Consider the following 16,808-nt stretch of genomic DNA (forward strand, 5'->3'; position numbering starts at 1 on the left):
AAAAGTGGCTTCTATTTGGCTCCAGCTCCAGAGCCCCGACACCAGCCACCTGCCAAGCCACCTCACCTCCTGGTTTCCCCATCTGAGAAGTGGAATGCCATCCCCCACTGCCTTAGCGGCTGGTCTGGGCTGGATGGAGAGCTGAGAGTGAATGTCAAGGTCAACCTCAGTCCCTAGGCTTGGTGCAGGGAGTCCCTTGAGGCAGCAGGTGCCTAGGGCTGCAGCTCATACTGGCCCTCGGTGGCTGTGTAGAAGTCCTCAAGCACCGACTGCAGGAACTCAAAGGTGGGCCGCTCCTCGGGCCGACTTCGCCAGCACTCAGCAATGACCTGGCGGTACAGCTCGGGTGGGCACGTGTCCGGCCTTGGCATGCGGTAGCCTCGCTCCAGGCTGCGGATGACCTCGGGATTGCTCATGCCTGCAGGCAGAGGGACAGAGCATGTCGGGGAGGGTGGTTTCCAGAGGGGAAACCTGGGGGACACTGGGCCTGGAAGGGGGAGAGCAGCCCCCACAGGCTCATCAGATCAGTCTCCTCCCTGGTTGGTCACCTGGCCACCCAGCTGGTGACCCTTTAAACAAAACTTGGTTTACTTTTATCTGGAGAGCTGGAAAGGAGGCTGTTGATTCTCTCCTGAACTCAGACAATCCGTCTCAGGACGGGACCCTGTCTAGGTCACCTGTCCAGGAAAACTGAACCTCTGCTACTGGTAGAGCTGTTCCCTGCAGCCTGCAGAGCTGCTTAGGCCATTGTGACATGAGCCTGGGGCTCAGGTTCTGCCCAGGGACAGGCTTCAGAGGATGCCCCCAGGCTAAGGCCAAAGAGGGACCACTGTCCTCAACGGCCAGCAAGCTCCCTGGATGAACTCTGTCCAGACCTGACTGCCTTGGCTGCTGTTTTTAGTGGGCACAGCCCTGAGGCCCAGAGTGCTACTGAACCAGAGGGAGGCCTGGATCCCAGTCCAGCTAATGGGCGGCCCTCTGACAAGTGGGTGGTGGCCACAGTGCCCGAGGATGGGATGGCTGCCATGGGCCGTGACAGCAGAGCAGAGCACTGTGAGAGCTGCAAGAGGCAGCGCCTACCTGGGTAGGGCACGCGCCCATAGGTGACGATCTCCATCAGGAGGACCCCGAATGACCACACGTCTGCTTTGATGGTGAACACCCCAAAGTGGATGGCTTCCGGGGCAGTCCACTTGATGGGGAACTTGGCTCCTGGGGGAGAAGCCCAGCAGCTCTATGAGGCCAGCCTGGCTGTCCTGCCCACAGCCTCCCCGCCTGTCCCCACAGCTGGGCCTCACGGGGCTTGGCCACCGGACAGTGCAGAGGTGCACCCAGGGAGTCAGGAGGACCCTGGAGGGTGTGTGCCTGAGAACACACAGGCCCCAAAGGATCCTCACAAGAGGAACTGTTGGTGCTCCGCAGGCTGAAGGGACTCCAGCAGAGGAGACCTTTGTCACCTGGTGGGGCACAGTGGCTGATGTTCTTTACCATCCAGAGACTCAGGAGTCTCTACCAGTCACAGCTCTACCAGCTACACATCTGTCCCCACTGTCCTTAGGGTCTTTAAAAAGAGAGCAGGTGGGCCGGGCATGGTGGCACACACCTGTAATCCCAGTGGCTTGGGAGGCTGAGACAGGAGGATGGAGAGTTCAAAGCCAGCCTCAGTGAGTTAGAGAGGCACTAAGCAACTCAGTGAGACCGGTCTCTAAAGTAAAATACAAAATAGGGCTGGGGACGTGGCTCAGAGGTCGAGTGCTCCCCCACCCCCCCAAAAAAGAGAGTAGGTGGGCTTCACTGGGCAGCATGCATGAATTTCCATCTGGGATGGAAGAGTCCTTTTCTATGTCACATGGCCTTGTAACATAGGCCCGACATTTTAACTTGTCCCAGCCTCAAGTAGTCCTCAAAGTGAAGGCTGCAGTCCTGGGTGGCATTTAGGGCAGACCTCGTGGCTCTCCACTGGGTGCCCGTCCTGTGAGCCAGCCTGAAGTCCCCTGAGGACAGACGTGGTCCCCGCACCACATCGCTCCTCCTGTGTCTGCTGATGTTCATACTCGGCTAAAGGTACTCAGATCCCCCCGTGAAGCAGATTTTGAGAGTAAAGCAAGAGTGCTCTGCAGAAACCTCAATGTAGGTCCAAGAATTTGCTGCTCCTGTTTCAGTGTGTTCTGTGAAAGCCCAGCTCCGCGGGGTTCACAGGAGCCAAGTGGGAAAAGCATTTGCAACTCAAATTAGTTGGTGAGACACCAGGTGAATCGCCTCCGACAGGTTGTGAATCTCCAGGGCGGTGGGAGATGGGCTGCCCAGTCTCTAACCCACCGCAGGCCGAGCTCCTCCTCGTGAGAGGTCTGGAGGCACTTCTTTTCTGCCATATGTATTTAGGGGGGAAGGCCAAGTGGTGGGGGCCACAGAGGCCTCCCGGGGTCCCTTTCAGTGAGGCTCTGCAGTGCAGCACCAAGGAGAAGCTCAAGAGGGCTTCGGGAGCTGGGCAGGTGAGGCCCGGCGTCTCCCTGCAGCTGGGGCTCTGCTCACCCTCTTGGACAGTGTATTCACTGTCAATGATCCGGGCCAAGCCGAAGTCCGCAATTTTGCAGCACAAGGTCTCAGACACCAGGATGTTGGCCGCCCTCAGGTCTCGGTGGATGGAATTCATGTGCTCGATGTACGCCATCCCTTCCGCGATCTGAGGAGACAGGCCCCAAGGTGAAGGTCGGCGTGGGGGCCTCTCCTCCCAGCGTCCCACACAGGCCCTGGGAGAGCAAGGACCTGACCACCACCTGACTGTGGACCAGCTCATCCTCTGGCAAGGCTGATGGGGCAGAAGGGCACGGTGGGTGCCTTTGATTGCTTTTAAGTGGATGCATGGAGGGCGGCTACCACTGGGAGGGACATGTGTCCTCCTGGGCGGAGAAGAAAGAGGGCTTCCACTACTTCCAGCTGACACAGAGCAGCAGAGGGGCTAGCTGTCTCCTCCTGCCCTCCCCGTCCAAGCAGCTGTCTCCACAGGCCTGCCAGGGAGGACAGGCAGGAGGGGGAGAGGGAGGGGCGGAGGGCACAGTCAGAGGGCACCTCTCCCTGACAAGCCCTCTGCCTGAAGTCTGGAGCCCGTTCAGCAAGTCTCTAAGCCTCCCTGGGGGCTCCGTCCTGATGGACCATGGAGGGGGCTCCCGATCCAGGAGTTAAGGCCAGCCTTCAATGAAGTAACTCCTGCTAAGGCTCGAACCTGCATGTAGGGATCCGGGTGAACAGAGGAGCTTGTCTTGGTCCAGATCGCAGCACCAGGCCAGGACTACCTGCTGGGCCCCCTCTGTAGCTCTTCTAGCTAAGGCTTATTCACCCCTTGATGGATGAGGAAATTGAGGCCGAGAATAGAGAGCCAGTGGATCTCCCCCAGCATCCAGGAACCCTAAAGACATCGACTCGGGTCTTGAGCTGACCGGGATTTTGTAGGGTGGGGAAGAGACCAAAGCCCTCTGGGCAGTGGAGGCAGGTGTGGCAGGTACTAGGCACCAGGAATCATGCCACGAGGCTGCAGGTCAGGGCACGGGGGTCGTAGGTAGAGATTGCATGGGGTGGCCAGCGCTGGCCTTGGAGGAAGTGCCCTGTGTGCTTTGCACCCCACCCCAGAGTAGGGGCGGAGAGCCCCGAGGTCCCTGCTTGCGTGTGTGTGCGTGCATGTGGCATGCGATGGCATGCAGGGCGAGGCGCAGTGTGACCCCAGTGTGGTCTAGAAGCTGTCTTCTGGGAGGTCCCGATTTCCTGGTTTCTTAACCCCCAGATATTTGACCACATCTTGGCCCTGAGCTCAGATGGCTTCTCCTGACCTTTCCCCATGTGACCCAAGGTTTCCTGAGGGGTTATGATGGGGACTGGAAAAGACGGGGGGCAGGGGTGGGAGAAGAGAAGGAAGGAAGCGAGAGGATGGGCTTATCTCATAACCATCTCACCAGTTGCTCAAACTTGTCTCTTGCCTCATGGAAAAAAGGCACAATGACCTCAGTTCCTGCACTGATACTAGTTAAAGATAACGAGGAACAGGGTGGGAGGGGGGCTGGTGTGAAGCGTGGGTGGGGAGGGGCCCCTCTGTAGCTGTGTGTGTGTTCGCACGCACACATGTGCACACTCACATTTTAAGGCTAACCACAGACCACACCTTCTTGCAGAGAGTTCTAATTCTAATAGACACACACACAGGACCACCAGATGTGTCTTCCTGCTGGATAGAACCCCCAGCTACAGTCTCTAGGGGAGGGAAGCTCTCCCCTCCTCATTCATTGCCCCCTACAGAGTCTGGGAAGTTCCTCACGTGAGCCCCAAGGGTACCAAGGACAAGTCCAGGGCAGCTGGAAAGGACGTTCTCTAGGGCTCAGAGAAGTAATGTCCCTAGGGCTCCTGTGTGTCCCACACCTGCCCATCAGTCTGGGCGGATCCTGGGGCTGCACCAGGACTTAGGGTCTTGGTAGAGGATGGGTGTTCTCAGAGTCACGCCTTGCTGAAGGCACTGGTGGCACCATGTGAGAAGGACAACAGACCACACCTCTCACTGCCAAACGGAACCCTTGCCCACACTCTGGGTTTCCCACGACATCCATCTGCCCTCCCTCCATTCCCCGCGGAGCAGCCTCACCCCATCATGGCTGCCCAGGGTGGGGACTGCATTTCCCAGGCTTGCTTGCTGCTAGGTGTGGCACTAAGACTCAGTGGGACAAGACGGTAGAGCCATGAGTCACCATCTTGGACAGTAAGATGACATGCTAAGGTTCCTGATGGGGTGGAGCCTCCAACCTGCCTACGGCTGGACGTTCCACATTCATGTCATCATTACTTTCTGTCCTTCACAGTCCAGCTGAAACCTACCCAGTGCCACCTCTCACCAGTGGATTCACTTAAGCCTCAGGGCTCGGAGAAGGGCCCACTTCCCCCAGGTGCCCTCTGCATAGGGTAGTTCACCAACCTGGGCTGACATGTCGATCAGTCGTGGGAGGGACAACCTGCTGCCTTCATCTGACTTTAAGAAGTCCAGTAGGCATCCTGAGAGAGAGAGAGAGAGAGAGAGAGAGAGAGAGAGAGAGAGGGCTCAACTGCACTTGTGCATGGTGACCTGAGCGGGCTGGGGGCAGGAAGCGGGCTCTGTCCTCAGATCCCTGGATGCACCGGGAGCTCTGCCTGCAGCTACTGCTGCCTTAGGCTCACATAGACCCAGGCCTCACCACCCTGGGGTAGCGCCCAACCACCCAGAGTGAACGCACAGCAGGTGCAGGGACCTGCCTGAGGTCTCAGGGCCAGAGGAGTGGGGACTGGAACCTGAGCTCTGGCTCTGGGATTAGTGGCCTTTCCTGACATGACAGGACATTCCTGCACACCTGCCTTGCCCCCATCATCCTCAATGGCAGGGAAACTGTCCCTGAGCTCCAAGCATCAGCAAGAAGACACTGGCATGGAGAGAGCGGTTCCCAGACTGTTGTCCCATGAGACCCTGTGGACCTCAGAGGCTGCCCAGCCTCACCCCTCTGGTCACCGTGCTATGAAATGTTCATATACTTGTAAAAGGTCCCATGATAGGAAGGGGCAGTAGAACTATCTCTGGATGCCCAGCCAATGGATCTTTCCCCTTTTCAAGGTTCTTTCCCTCCCAGCGGGTATCAAAGTGCACTGGGTGCAGAAGATGCACTCTGGGAGCACTGGCCGCAGGGCTCCTGAGCTGAGGAGGCAGCTCTGCAGAGACCAACCAGCCCTCCTGCTTCCCGGCCTCCTCCCCTCCTGCCCCCCTGCACCAGCAACGTCTGGTGCAGATCCTGTGGCGATCCCCTGGCCTGACAAACCCACTGCAGGGACTTCCCGCCCTCTAAGCCTGGTCCTCTGCAGGGGCTGGGGCACCACCTCTGGCCATGTACTCGGTGACGATGAAGATGGGCTCCTTGGTGACCACGGCATACAGACGGACCAGCCTCTCATGCTGCAGGGCTTTCATCAGGTTGGCCTCAGCCAGGAAGGCTTCCGGAGACATGGCTCCCTCCTTCAAGGTCTTGATGGCCACCTTCAAGTTGTTTTTGTAATAACCTGACCAGGGAAGAGGAGTGAGGAGTAAAGGAGCCATTCAGAGGCTCAGAGAACATCTGTCACCACTGACACGAGGTCCCTTCTATGGGGACCTGAGGCCAGAGAGGGAATGTGTGTCCCCCAGGGTGATGGAGGGGTGTTCACACTTGGCGAGGATGTGACCATCTCCCCTGGCCACACGGGAGCCTCAGGCAATGGAGAAATTTAGGGGGGAGGCATCATACTGAGTAACAGACAATGACAGGCCTGTCCTTCCCAGGGAAGCTGCAGCTCGCGCCAGGCCTGGGCAGAAGGCTCCAGGAGCATCAGGGTCTGAGCCCGACCTGGGGCCTCAGAGCAGGCAGACAGTAAACAGCTTCTGTGTTCCAACAGTGCTTCGGTGAGCAGGAGCCGCCTGCGGCTGGAGGACACTGGGAGCTGGAGTTGAGTGACTTGGCCCAAGTCAACCCTGGCAGGTGGTGGCCTTGGTCTGCAACCGGGCTCTGGAGTTCCCAGTTAGTGGCCCACTCTGTCTAGCAGACAGCTTCTGTCTGTGAGCTGAGGCCAGGAGAGTCAGCAAGTGCTGAGGGCCATTGCCAAGTAGGTATGACGCATCAAAATCTCCTTGCCAGCGTACCCCGTGCTGCTTAGAGGACATTCGATGGGACATTGCATGTATGCTTTAGTAAGATGACCCTGCTCAAGGTGATCGAGGGTGGATCCAGGTTTGAGGAAGTATCCCGGTCCTTGGGTTTAGGGTGTTCCCGGTTTAAGACAATAGGGGTTTTAGGGAAGTTGAGGTTGAAGATTATGGCTGCTGGGATTAGGGTGTTCCTGCTGCTTGTTCCCGTTGAGTTCTCGTGAGATTCAAATGGGATTTGGAAAAAGCCTCTTGGAGTAGGTGATTGGGGGCGGCGGCATATTGGAGATTTCACCAGAACGTGTTTGTCGGAGGCCGGTGTGAGTTCGGGAATAAAGAATTGCTGTTTGAGTCTACAAAGCTGTGTGGTGGCTCGTGATTCAGTGCCAGCCAAGACACTGGCAAGCAAGCCAGCCGAGCGCACAGGGTCCGTGGCAAAGCCAGCCGGGGCTGAGAAGGGCTGGGAGAGTGGGTTCTGTCCTCTCCATCACACTGGGTGCCCCTTGCATTCTGGGCCTGGCCTCTGCCTCTCCTCACAAGGCCTCCTGGGGCGGGAGCTCTGCGTACACTGGGCCCTTGGCCTTCAGGGGCAACTTGCCCGTTTCAGGATGCAGGGCGGGGAGGGGCGCCTCAACTCACCCATCCACACTTCACCAAACTGCCCAGACCCGAGTTTCCGGACCAGCTTGAGGGACTGCCGGGGGATTTCCCATTCATCCTGGACCCAGGGGTTCTGCGATGCTGGGCTCACACAGGGCAGGGTCAGCCTCTGGCATAAGCCATCCCCTTTCTCTGTATCAGGGAAGAAAGAAAAGTGAGCTGGAGGCCAGACTCCACGCGGATGCCAGTCATCCTCCGCTGTGTGCACCAGGCACTGGCTTTGAGTCACCCTGTGGAGAGGGGCCAGCTCCTCAGGTCTGGCTTTGGGTCACCCTCCAACTCCCCAAGGCGATTCACACAATTTGGGATGTGTAACAGCCATCCCAGAGCTCCTCTGGCACAAGCCCCCGCCCCTCCAAGACACCCCCTTACTAGAATAGTGCTGCACCAGGGCCTGGAGGGAGGGGAAGGTGATCCTGGGGGAGATGTAGTAGCCCCCTTCATCCAGAGAGCGGATCTTATAGTGCTTGACCATCTCTCCCTGGGTGGTGGCATCCTTCACAGACAGGGAAAAGGCACCTGGAGGCCAACAGACACAAAGGAGGAATAAGGCACAGGGTCAAAAGGTCGGGACCCAGATGGGGCTTGGTGCCCCTGTTCTGAAGGACAGGTCCCCAGATTCTGGGCTCCATTTCCACTGGTTTCCTTCATCCCAATTTGCCCCCCTGAGCCTCCCTGTTGGCTCCATCTGATCCCCTTGACCTTCCCCAAAGCCCCAAACTCAGAGCATCACGAGCTTGGGGCAGGTAGGCCAGTCTCTCAGCAATCATGCAAGTCCCCTACTTGAGCACCTGGTCCCTCAGCTACCCTTTGCCATGGAACGTTGAGACATGTTAGGGTCCTTGGCTATAAAGGCTGACAACTCCTCCAGGAAGAGGTGCATCCACCCTAGGCACCAGCCCATGGGAGGAGCCCGGAGCTGTGTCCCACGGGCCTGCTCCTTCAGCTTGGCAGACACGCTCCTGTGGATTTTGTACCTGCACACGCCAAGGGCTAAGAACAATGGGGGAAGTAAGAACTTTCAGCTGAAAAACTTTTGTCCATGAACTTGGTGTCGCTATAAAATGCCTCTGTCCAGCTCTCTGGGTACCATGGACACTCCCTCCCTCTCCAACTCTTATTTGAAGAGGAGGTCCCTCTCTGGGCAGGTTTCCCTGGCCCCACCTCCCAGGACTCGCCTCCCAGGAGCAGTACCACCCCTCTCCACCAGGGGTCAGAGGTGTTAAATAATAGTTCCATTGTCCCAGAGAAGAACTATCTTACACCTCTTTCTCCATGGTCCTGTGTCTTTGGGCCCCTTCTTCTCAGGTCAGAACCACCATCCCGTCCCCCTCCCATCTTCCTTGACGGATTCACCTCTCTCACCACCTACTTATGAAAGGACTGGAGAGGCTGTGCACTGACCAGTGCACGGGGAAGTGGCCACCGCCCCCACACCCACTGCAGCCGCAGGATGGAAGCTACAAGATCCTTGCCCACCCGACCCCGGCTTGGTAGCCCTGTGTCCTAGTCTGTAAGGACCTTGGCTCTAGCGCGTTCACAGATCCCTGGACCTCGCAGTGAGGACAAGAGCTTTCCTCTCCCTTTCTCCCTCAGAGGCCTCTCAGTAAGCAGGGAGCCCTACTCTCCTGCACCGTGGGGGTCTCTCCAAGTCCTCTCTGTGACGTCTCAGGACAAGTGCGTGCTCTTCTTAAAGAGGACTTCCAGCTCTGACCAGCGTCGGGTTTACAGAACTAGGACTCTTGCCTCTGGGGTGTTTGGGCTGCCCTGGGCACAGAGGGATGGTTCTCACAGATTCAGATTTCTTACCACGGAAGGTGCCCCTGCCTTTGGACTGGGAAACAAGGCTGTCGTCACAAAGACACCAATAGCAGAGGCTTGAGAAGCTGAGGGACATCTAGAGGCCACAGGACCACCCGAGGCTACCTCTCTGCCAGCCTTGCCTCCACTGGCCGTGGCCCTGTGATGCAGATTCAGGGCTTCCTTTGGAAAGCTGAGGAGCCTGTGTGTGCACGTGTGTCGTTGTGTGTGTGCATACATGTGGGGGGGTGGGGGTAGAGAAGACACAAGACCGGCTGAGTAGCTAATTGTGGAAGTGGGAGTGGGGCCCCATCACACCATTCTGCCTCTGCATTTGCTGGAAATGCTCTACCAGTAACAGCCCCAGAACACACCTGCCCTCTCCACTGGTTCCCTGATGGTTCCTTGGACAGGGGTGCTTTGCCCTGAAAATGGGATGGTGACAACATCCCAATGTCTCTATATAACGCCCAGGTGAGTACATGCATGTACACGTGCACTTAAGACCTGAGGCACCCGAGTCCCGATGCCCCCTCTGCCCCCAGTGTGGCCCTGGCCCTGAGGCACAGAATGGCTCCAGGGTGTCTCACGGTGCCTTGAGCTCTCTTCACCCAGCTTTTGCTAAGTGAAATAAGCCAATCCCCCCAAAACAAAGGCCAAATGTTGTTTCTGATATGGGGAAGCTAAGACACAAACAGCAGGGGGAGGGAAGAATAGAGGTTGACTGAGTAGACAAAGAGGAATGCAGGGAAGGGAGGGGTGGGAATAGGAAAGACGGCAGAATGACTTGGCCATCACTTTGCTCTGTTCACAACCAGGTGAACACACGACCAGGGAAGCTCCACTTCATGTTCAACCACAACAATGGGACCCTATTTAGAATAAGTCACACTCCATGAATGTATAATATGTGAAAATGCATTCTACTGTCATGTATATCTAAAAAGAACAAATAAACAAAAAAGGAAGAAAAAAAGGAGGAAAGTCATTGAGCTAAATGACCAAGGAAGGGAGAGAAGCACGGTGGCTTGGTGGCAGCAGGAAAGCCTGTTCAGTCTCGGGTTTGAATCTGTGATCCTCGGGAGGGGGTCTGCCTCCCCAGCTCTCCACAACCGAGCATCACCCCAAACTCCTGTTACCTGTGCTCTCTGACTGAGATGCTCTCTAGGGATACTCTGAACCCCCAAATCCTTTGATTCCCAAATGTGGCTGGACCCTGAGGCTGAAGGGGACACAGGCTCCCCAGCCCCCACCGTTCCCAGTGTAGCTGCCGACAGTGAGTGGCTGGGCTTGTGGCTCTCTGCCATCCAGCCTGGGGGACGGCATGTTGGCATGCAGCATCTTAAAGCCAGGAGGGAGACCAGGGCAGTGGCTGCTGAAGAGGAGCCTGGTGGTGGGTGGGTGCTTCTTGAGGAGCCCCAGGCAGGAGGTGGCAAGGCCACCACTCACCTTTATTGGTCTCACTCTCTCTGATGAGGAAGGCACCCGCCTTGTTCATCGGAGCCAGCAGCTGCCTCTCCGCCTCCTTCCGGCTGATCGACCTAAAGAACCACCTAGAAAAGGGCAAAGGCAGCGAGCCTCAGAGAGCAGCCACGCTGCCTGGAGCATTCTAGTCCATGCACCTTTTAGGCTCAGCCGCTCCTGTTCCCCTGTTAACCCTGCCCCTCCGTCCCTCTGACCCTATCCCACCCCATTTCCTATCGGCCGCTGGACTTACTGTCTTCCTGAAATGAAAAGAAGCAGAGTTTGTACGACCTCTGCAAAAATGCTCCAGATGGACAGCCCTTCCCCACAGTGCAGGCGGCACACAAGGGCAGGCGCCCACTCTGGAGCTGTGTCTGAATGACTGAGACGCCAGAGACGCTGGCCTGGGCTCTCTCTGTGTTCAGCATGGGCTGCTCAATGTGGAGGTGCCCTAGCTTCCCGCACACGGTTCTGGGACAGACATGGGACCAAATGTCAACCACTGTGACACCTTCCACATCCTGGGAGAGCGTACTGCACACCTGCACCAAGTGAGGGACTGAGTGGGTGGGTAGGTGAGTGGGTGGGTGGGTGGGTAAGTGGGTGAATGGGTGAGTGTGTGTTTGTGTGTGTATGCGCGTGCTCGGGTGGGTGAGTGAGTGGGTGAGTAGGTGGGTGAGTGGGTGGGTAAATGTGTGGATGAGTGGGTGAGTGGGTAGGTGAGTGGGTGAGTGGGTGGGTGAGTGGGTGAGTGGGTGGGTGAGTGATGAGTGGGTGAGTCAGTGGGTGAGTGGGTGAGTTGGTGAGTTGGTGGGTGAGTGGGTGACTCAATGAGTGAGTGAGTAGGTGAATGGGTGTGTGAATGGGTGAGTGGGTGGATGGGTGAGTGGGTGAGTGAGTGAATGGGTGGGTGAGTGGGTGAGTCAGTGGGTGGGTGAGTGGGTGAGTGGGTGTTTGAATGGGTGAGTGGGTGGGTGGTGAGTGGGTGACTGGGTGAGTGAGTGGATGGGTGGGTGAGTGGGTGAGTGGGTGGGTGGGTGAGTGGGTGAGTGAGTGGGTGAGTGGGTGAGTGGATTCGTAGGTGAGTGGGTGAGTGAGTGGGTGGATGAGTGGGTGAGTGGGTGGGTGAGTGGGTGGATGAGTGGGTGAGTGGGTGGGTGAGTGGGTGGATGAGTGGGTGAGTGGGTGGGTGAGTGGGTGGATGAGTGCGTGAGTGGGTGGATGAGTGGGTGAGTGGGTGGATGAGTGGGTGAGTGGGTGGGTGAGTGAGTGGGTGGGTGGAGAATGAGCAGGCCCACTGCCCTGACCAGTGTGGACCTTCCTGGTGTGTTCTAGAAGCTGGTGGTGGGGCTGCTGCAAACCCAGTTCTAAACAAGTCCCCTCTCCCGGGACGCCCCTGGGATCTGAGCCCTGAGTCCTGTCCCTGGAGGCAGTGGGAGTTGCTGGTCAGGTCCTTGCTGTGAGCTCTGAGGCCAGACACTAGGACGGTTCCACCCAGGGATGCCAGGGAAGGGGCGGCTCCTGGTCCTTGGAAGCGCCCGTGGTCTAGATGTCGCTCTCTGGTCCCCTGCTGGAGTCCAAGGCTCCCAGTGGGGCCCACTTTCTGGCCCTGCCCTGAGCCTATGGAACACAAGCAGCGACTGCCCCTCTGGCTCGAGGGGACTTGTTGGTCCACATACTTTTCCACTTCCAGGGTCTCCAGGGGGGCCACAAAGTTGCTGGGCACATAGCCTTCTCTCCCTGTGACGAGTGACTTGGCCAACCACCAGTCTCCAGTTCTAAGGGGAGAAGGGAAAACAGAAGCATGATGAACCCCCATGGGCCTCCCTGAGCAGCTCCTGGTCCCCTCCCCCACAGCGTGACCCGCCCTCAGGAGGGTGGGGACTGGTGGAGGTGGACAGTCTGGAGAAAGGAGGAGCTTGCATGTCACTCGGTGGCTTTCCACTGTGTGGAGCACCTGACAGGCAGGAGCTCCCTGTGCAGGGAGGCGGCCCTGGGGTGGGCTCGGGAGCAGGTGTGGGATTTTGACAACAGAGCTAAAGGCCATGGGCAGAAACCGCCTCACCAGAAAGACTTTGGAGAGGAAACGGGTCAAGTTTAAGAACATGCCCGGACAGGTGGGCTGTGCCGTGGAGAAGATGCTCCGGAGGCAGCCCTGAGGGCGAGGTGGGGACAGGGAGGCAGAGGGGCCGCAGGACTGACAGAGTGGGGACAGGGGAGCTTCCGGAAACTCACTCCTTCAAGACCTGCAGCTTCTCACCCTTCAGCATCTGCAAGTCCTGGTCATTCACAGCGGCGTAGTCATACAGGGCCACCACAAAATGCTCCTCTGGAAAGAACAAAGGAGAGATGGCCACCACGCAGGCCCTCAGGAGAGGGGAACTGGGAGAAGGTGTGTCGTGAGCCATCTTCTGGCTACCAAGCAGGGCAGGGGCAGGGCCAGTGCTAAAGAGAAAAGTCTCATCAGGTGGTCTGTCTGTCCAGGGACAGGCTGCCGTCACAGCCCGCCTGTCTTCCCGTCTGAGCTCTGCTGAGAAGCCCTGGGCTGGGATGAGGATTGGGGAGGGTGGGTGTGCAGCGGCCACCATTGCTGGCCATCAGCGGGCTGCAGGACCTAGTTTGGGAACCACCGTTGGCTGGTCCCCCATCCAGCCATATCCCCCCCTGCCCTCAGCCCCATAGTGTGAGAGCCTCCCCACCCCCTTGTCCCCTTCCTTCTCCCCCTCCCAGCCTTATCCCAAAGTACCACATCTTGGAAGGTGGCAGCTGAGGCCTTCACCTCTCTACCCCGTTGGTACCCAAGCCCTAGTGGTGAGCTGGCTGGTGGCGCCCAGCCTGCCTGGCCCCAGCCCTCTCTGGAGGGCTGCTGACTTGCTGGGGGTCCCTAAAACAGATGTACGAGAGGCTGGGCTTGTGCAGGCCATCTTTCAATGATCACTGCTAGTGATGAAGGCTCCCTGCACACTTGGCCCAGGTCCCCCAGATGGCTCTCTGCCTCCCCAGGAGTAATGACTCAGCTCTGTCACTGATGAGTGGTGTGACCTTGGGCCAGTTGCCTCTCTCGGTGGGACAGAGGCATTGGAATGGATGACAGTCACCCCTGTGGTCTGGGGCTCAAGTCCTGGTGCACCAGGGGTCAGCACATTCACGGCCCCTGAGCTTCCTTCCTGGGGGTGGGGAGCTCCTGTCAGGAGATGAAGGATCACCCATCAGACAGGACAAGGGACACCAGGTGAGGACGCTGACTGGTTTAGGGACTCTGCTTGTGAGGGTGACAGGCTGAGATCCTGGAGGGAGGACCCTGGGTCACCCCTCGCTACCCCTCCCCTGGCTGTGTGCTGCAGGCCCCTGGCACTAGGTGAGCCAGGGAGAGAAGGGCCTGCTGGCCTGGCCGAGGCGGCCCTTCCTGGAGGCTGTTGGAAGCAGGTGGTGGGCCTGCTGGGAAAGCCGGTTCTGAACCCGGCTTTCTGTGCTGTGAGCCCGGGAGGTCTGGGCCTGGTCAGGGAAGGCTGTGCTCACTCCTTACGGCATGTGCTGCTCACCAGGGCGGAGTGGAATCTGGGAGAGGCACATGGTGTGGGCGATTAGAGGGTCTCCAGGGGGCGGCTTGAACATGGCTGAGAAGGTGCCCCCCACGTGGAATAGAACCCAGGCTAGGGGTGGGGGAGAAGTTGGCCTGGCTGTGGCCAGGTCTGGGGGTGCTCTCTGCACTCCTGTAACTCTTTTCTGTGCTCCTGTTTATATTCAGGAAGTCTGTTGTTTTATTCCCACAGGCCCGCACCCACTCAGGGTCTCTGCTTGGTTCCTGGGGAGACACTGGGGTGCATGACGTCATGGAGGGAGTCGCTGGCTCTCAGCTCCCCGGCATTCTGTTCTTCTCCACCCTGGAGGACCCATCCTACTGTCCCCTGATCTAACTCCAGAGCCCCAAGGCAGACGCCCCCTTCTTACCGAGGTCGGGGTGCTCCTCGGGTGGTGGAGGGGTGAGGTGATTGAAGACCACCTTGGGCAGAAACACACACATTCCAAGTTAGTTCAGCTCCTGCTGCTGAACCCGAATGTCTCCAGAGGAAACTCTAGAGCATGTCAGCCAGACTACCATGGGGTCCGGGCCACCTTTGGAATTTCCATACATGCTGCTCCCCAGGTGCCTGCACCGCCCCTAGACAAGCCCCAGACCATCTGGCATCTGGCCCTGACCACAGTACACGTGCCCCATCTTTGAAGGGAGAAAAAAAAAATCAGTCACCAGGATTAAAATCCTGGTTCTATCATTTAAAGTTGTGAAGTGGTATTTGGTGACATGGAAAGATAGAGAGTAGGTTCCCAAAAACTCAACAAACATTCTCATACATAGGTAGCCTGTGGGTCAGCTGTGGCACACGGATACCACAAAACACAAACGAGAGTGCTCCGAATAATGACAAGAATGGTAATACCTAGCACATTTTAAAATGTGGGGATCACCCTGGTGACCCATGATGGAGGATTGGACAAGCTGAAGTAGAGCCGTGCAGTGGGATGAACGAGCTGCAGGGATACCTGTCAGCACAGGTGAACCGCGACAACGTAATGCAGAGCCCACCGCGCGTCCCAGAAGAACACGGGGCGTTGGATTCAGTTGGTGTAAAGTTCATGATGTGAAAAATGAACCTGGGTATTGTTTAGGGGAAATGCATACGTGGTAACAAAAAAGGAATGATAAACAGGTTTGGAATGCGGGGGTCTGGGGTGAAGAGGACAGGCTGGGTAGGTAGAGAGTCAGGGAATGAGTCACTTTTGATTTCTGAGGATGAGGATTTATTTCTTAGTATGCGAACACTTTTTTTTTCTGTGAGATTTTATTCTCTCAACCTGACGTAGGTGTTATAAATCTTACTTTTTAATTCCATACTTATTGGACACAATTTTAAAGTGGTTTTGCAAAATAGTGGCACCATGTGGTTCCATTAAAAACTCGCTCACATGATAAAATTAATGCATAGGAAAAGGGTCTGGAGGCAGAACCTCCAAGGAGATGACTCTGGTATTTCTGGGAAGTGAAATGATGAGAAATCATCTTCATTTTGTTTCCCACAATCAATTATGTGGCTTGCTTTTTTTTTTTTTTTTGTACCAGAGATTGAACCCAGGGGTACTTAACCACTGAGCCACATCCCTGGCCTTATTTATTTATTTTAATTTGATTTTTTTAGTTATACATTACAGTAGAATGTACTTTGGCAAATTATACATACATAGAGTGTAACTTATTCTATTCAGGAACCAACTTCCTCAATAAGACTCCTAAAGTGTAAGAAGTAAAATCAGGAATCAATGAACGGGATGGTTATTAATCTGAAAAGCTTCACAGCAGAGGAAACAATCAAGAATGTGAACAGAGATCCTATAAGTGGAAGAGAAATCTTCACCACCTGTACCTCAGATATGGCATGAATTTCCAGGATATAAATACTCAAAAGACTTCTCCAAAGTCCCCTGCTGTGTGCTGAGCCCTGTGCTGCACAGGGACACAGAGAGGATGCCCAGGTTCACCCACGGAATGGGGTCAGCAGTTCCTACACCTGATGGGTTCCTGTTAGATGAAATGATGACCTCGTGAACATGCCCATGGTGGGCACCAAGCAGAACAGGGGTCCAGGCATGACTCTCCCGTACCCTAAACCAAAAGAGGCTCTGCGGTTGGGCAGCGGGGAGGTGTCAGTCATCCAAAATCACACCCCGGAGGGGCAGGTCCAGGGAGCCCTGGGTGCACTGGGCTCTCTTTCCCACTCCCTCCCCGGGGGGCTGGGCACTCACCAGGGGTGGCAGTGGTGGGGGGTCTTTGCTCTGGGTGCCGATCTTCAAGGGGCTCCAGCCCTTGCCCTTCTCAGTGACCTGCCTCTTGCTGCTGAGCAGACCCATCCTGTAGGGAGCACAGCAGATGGATTGTGAGACGTAGGTCCTCGGCACCTCTGCACAGAGGAGCCACCGCAACCAGCTTCAACCAGAAAGCTTGGCGGAGGTGGGGCTGCCAAGGCCTCAGAGTCAGAGAGAGTTAGGGGGGCCGGGTGAGCCAAGATCGCATCCATCTTCCTTCCTTCCTTCCTTTCTTTTCTTTTTTTTGGGGGGAGGTGGGGGTGCCCAGAGAAAAGAAATGACTGCATTGAGACAAAAAATGACCTGGCCTGGTGCCGTGGCCAGAAACTGCTGGGCTGGACCCTAG

General features: G+C 56.8%; 1 protein-coding gene across 1 annotated transcript; it reads right to left on the reverse strand.

The window, feature by feature from the left end:
* Nucleotides 1-212: 212 nt before the first annotated feature.
* Nucleotides 213-16,507, reverse strand: Blk (BLK proto-oncogene, Src family tyrosine kinase). The gene is made up of 12 exons (XM_026398866.2): nucleotides 16,403-16,507; nucleotides 14,555-14,606; nucleotides 12,839-12,932; nucleotides 12,283-12,381; nucleotides 10,589-10,692; nucleotides 7,712-7,858; nucleotides 7,319-7,471; nucleotides 5,881-6,060; nucleotides 4,955-5,031; nucleotides 2,533-2,683; nucleotides 1,081-1,212; nucleotides 213-418 (listed from the first exon to the last, which is right to left on the reverse strand). Exons 1-12 carry the CDS (start codon nucleotides 16,505-16,507, stop codon nucleotides 213-215), a joined length of 1,500 nt encoding a protein of 499 aa, XP_026254651.2.
* Between the last annotated feature and the right edge of the window lie 301 nt (nucleotides 16,508-16,808).

Source organism: Urocitellus parryii, chromosome 14 (assembly GCF_045843805.1).
Source record: "Urocitellus parryii isolate mUroPar1 chromosome 14, mUroPar1.hap1, whole genome shotgun sequence".
NCBI lineage: Eukaryota > Metazoa > Chordata > Mammalia > Rodentia > Sciuridae > Urocitellus > Urocitellus parryii.

Excerpts from the sequence above, each read along its gene's own strand:
- Blk (XM_026398866.2), bottom strand. The coding sequence starts at position 16,507 with ATGGGTCTGCTCAGCAGCAAGAGGCAGGTCACTGAGAAGGGCAAGGGC. Across the intron at positions 10,693-12,282 it reads GAGACCCTGGAAGTGGAAAA|GTGGTTCTTTAGGTCGATCA; the intron begins GTATGTGGACCA and ends GCCCTTTTCTAG. Across the intron at positions 7,859-10,588 it reads AGAGAGTGAGACCAATAAAG|GTGCCTTTTCCCTGTCTGTG; the intron begins GTGAGTGGTGGC and ends GTTGGCCTCCAG.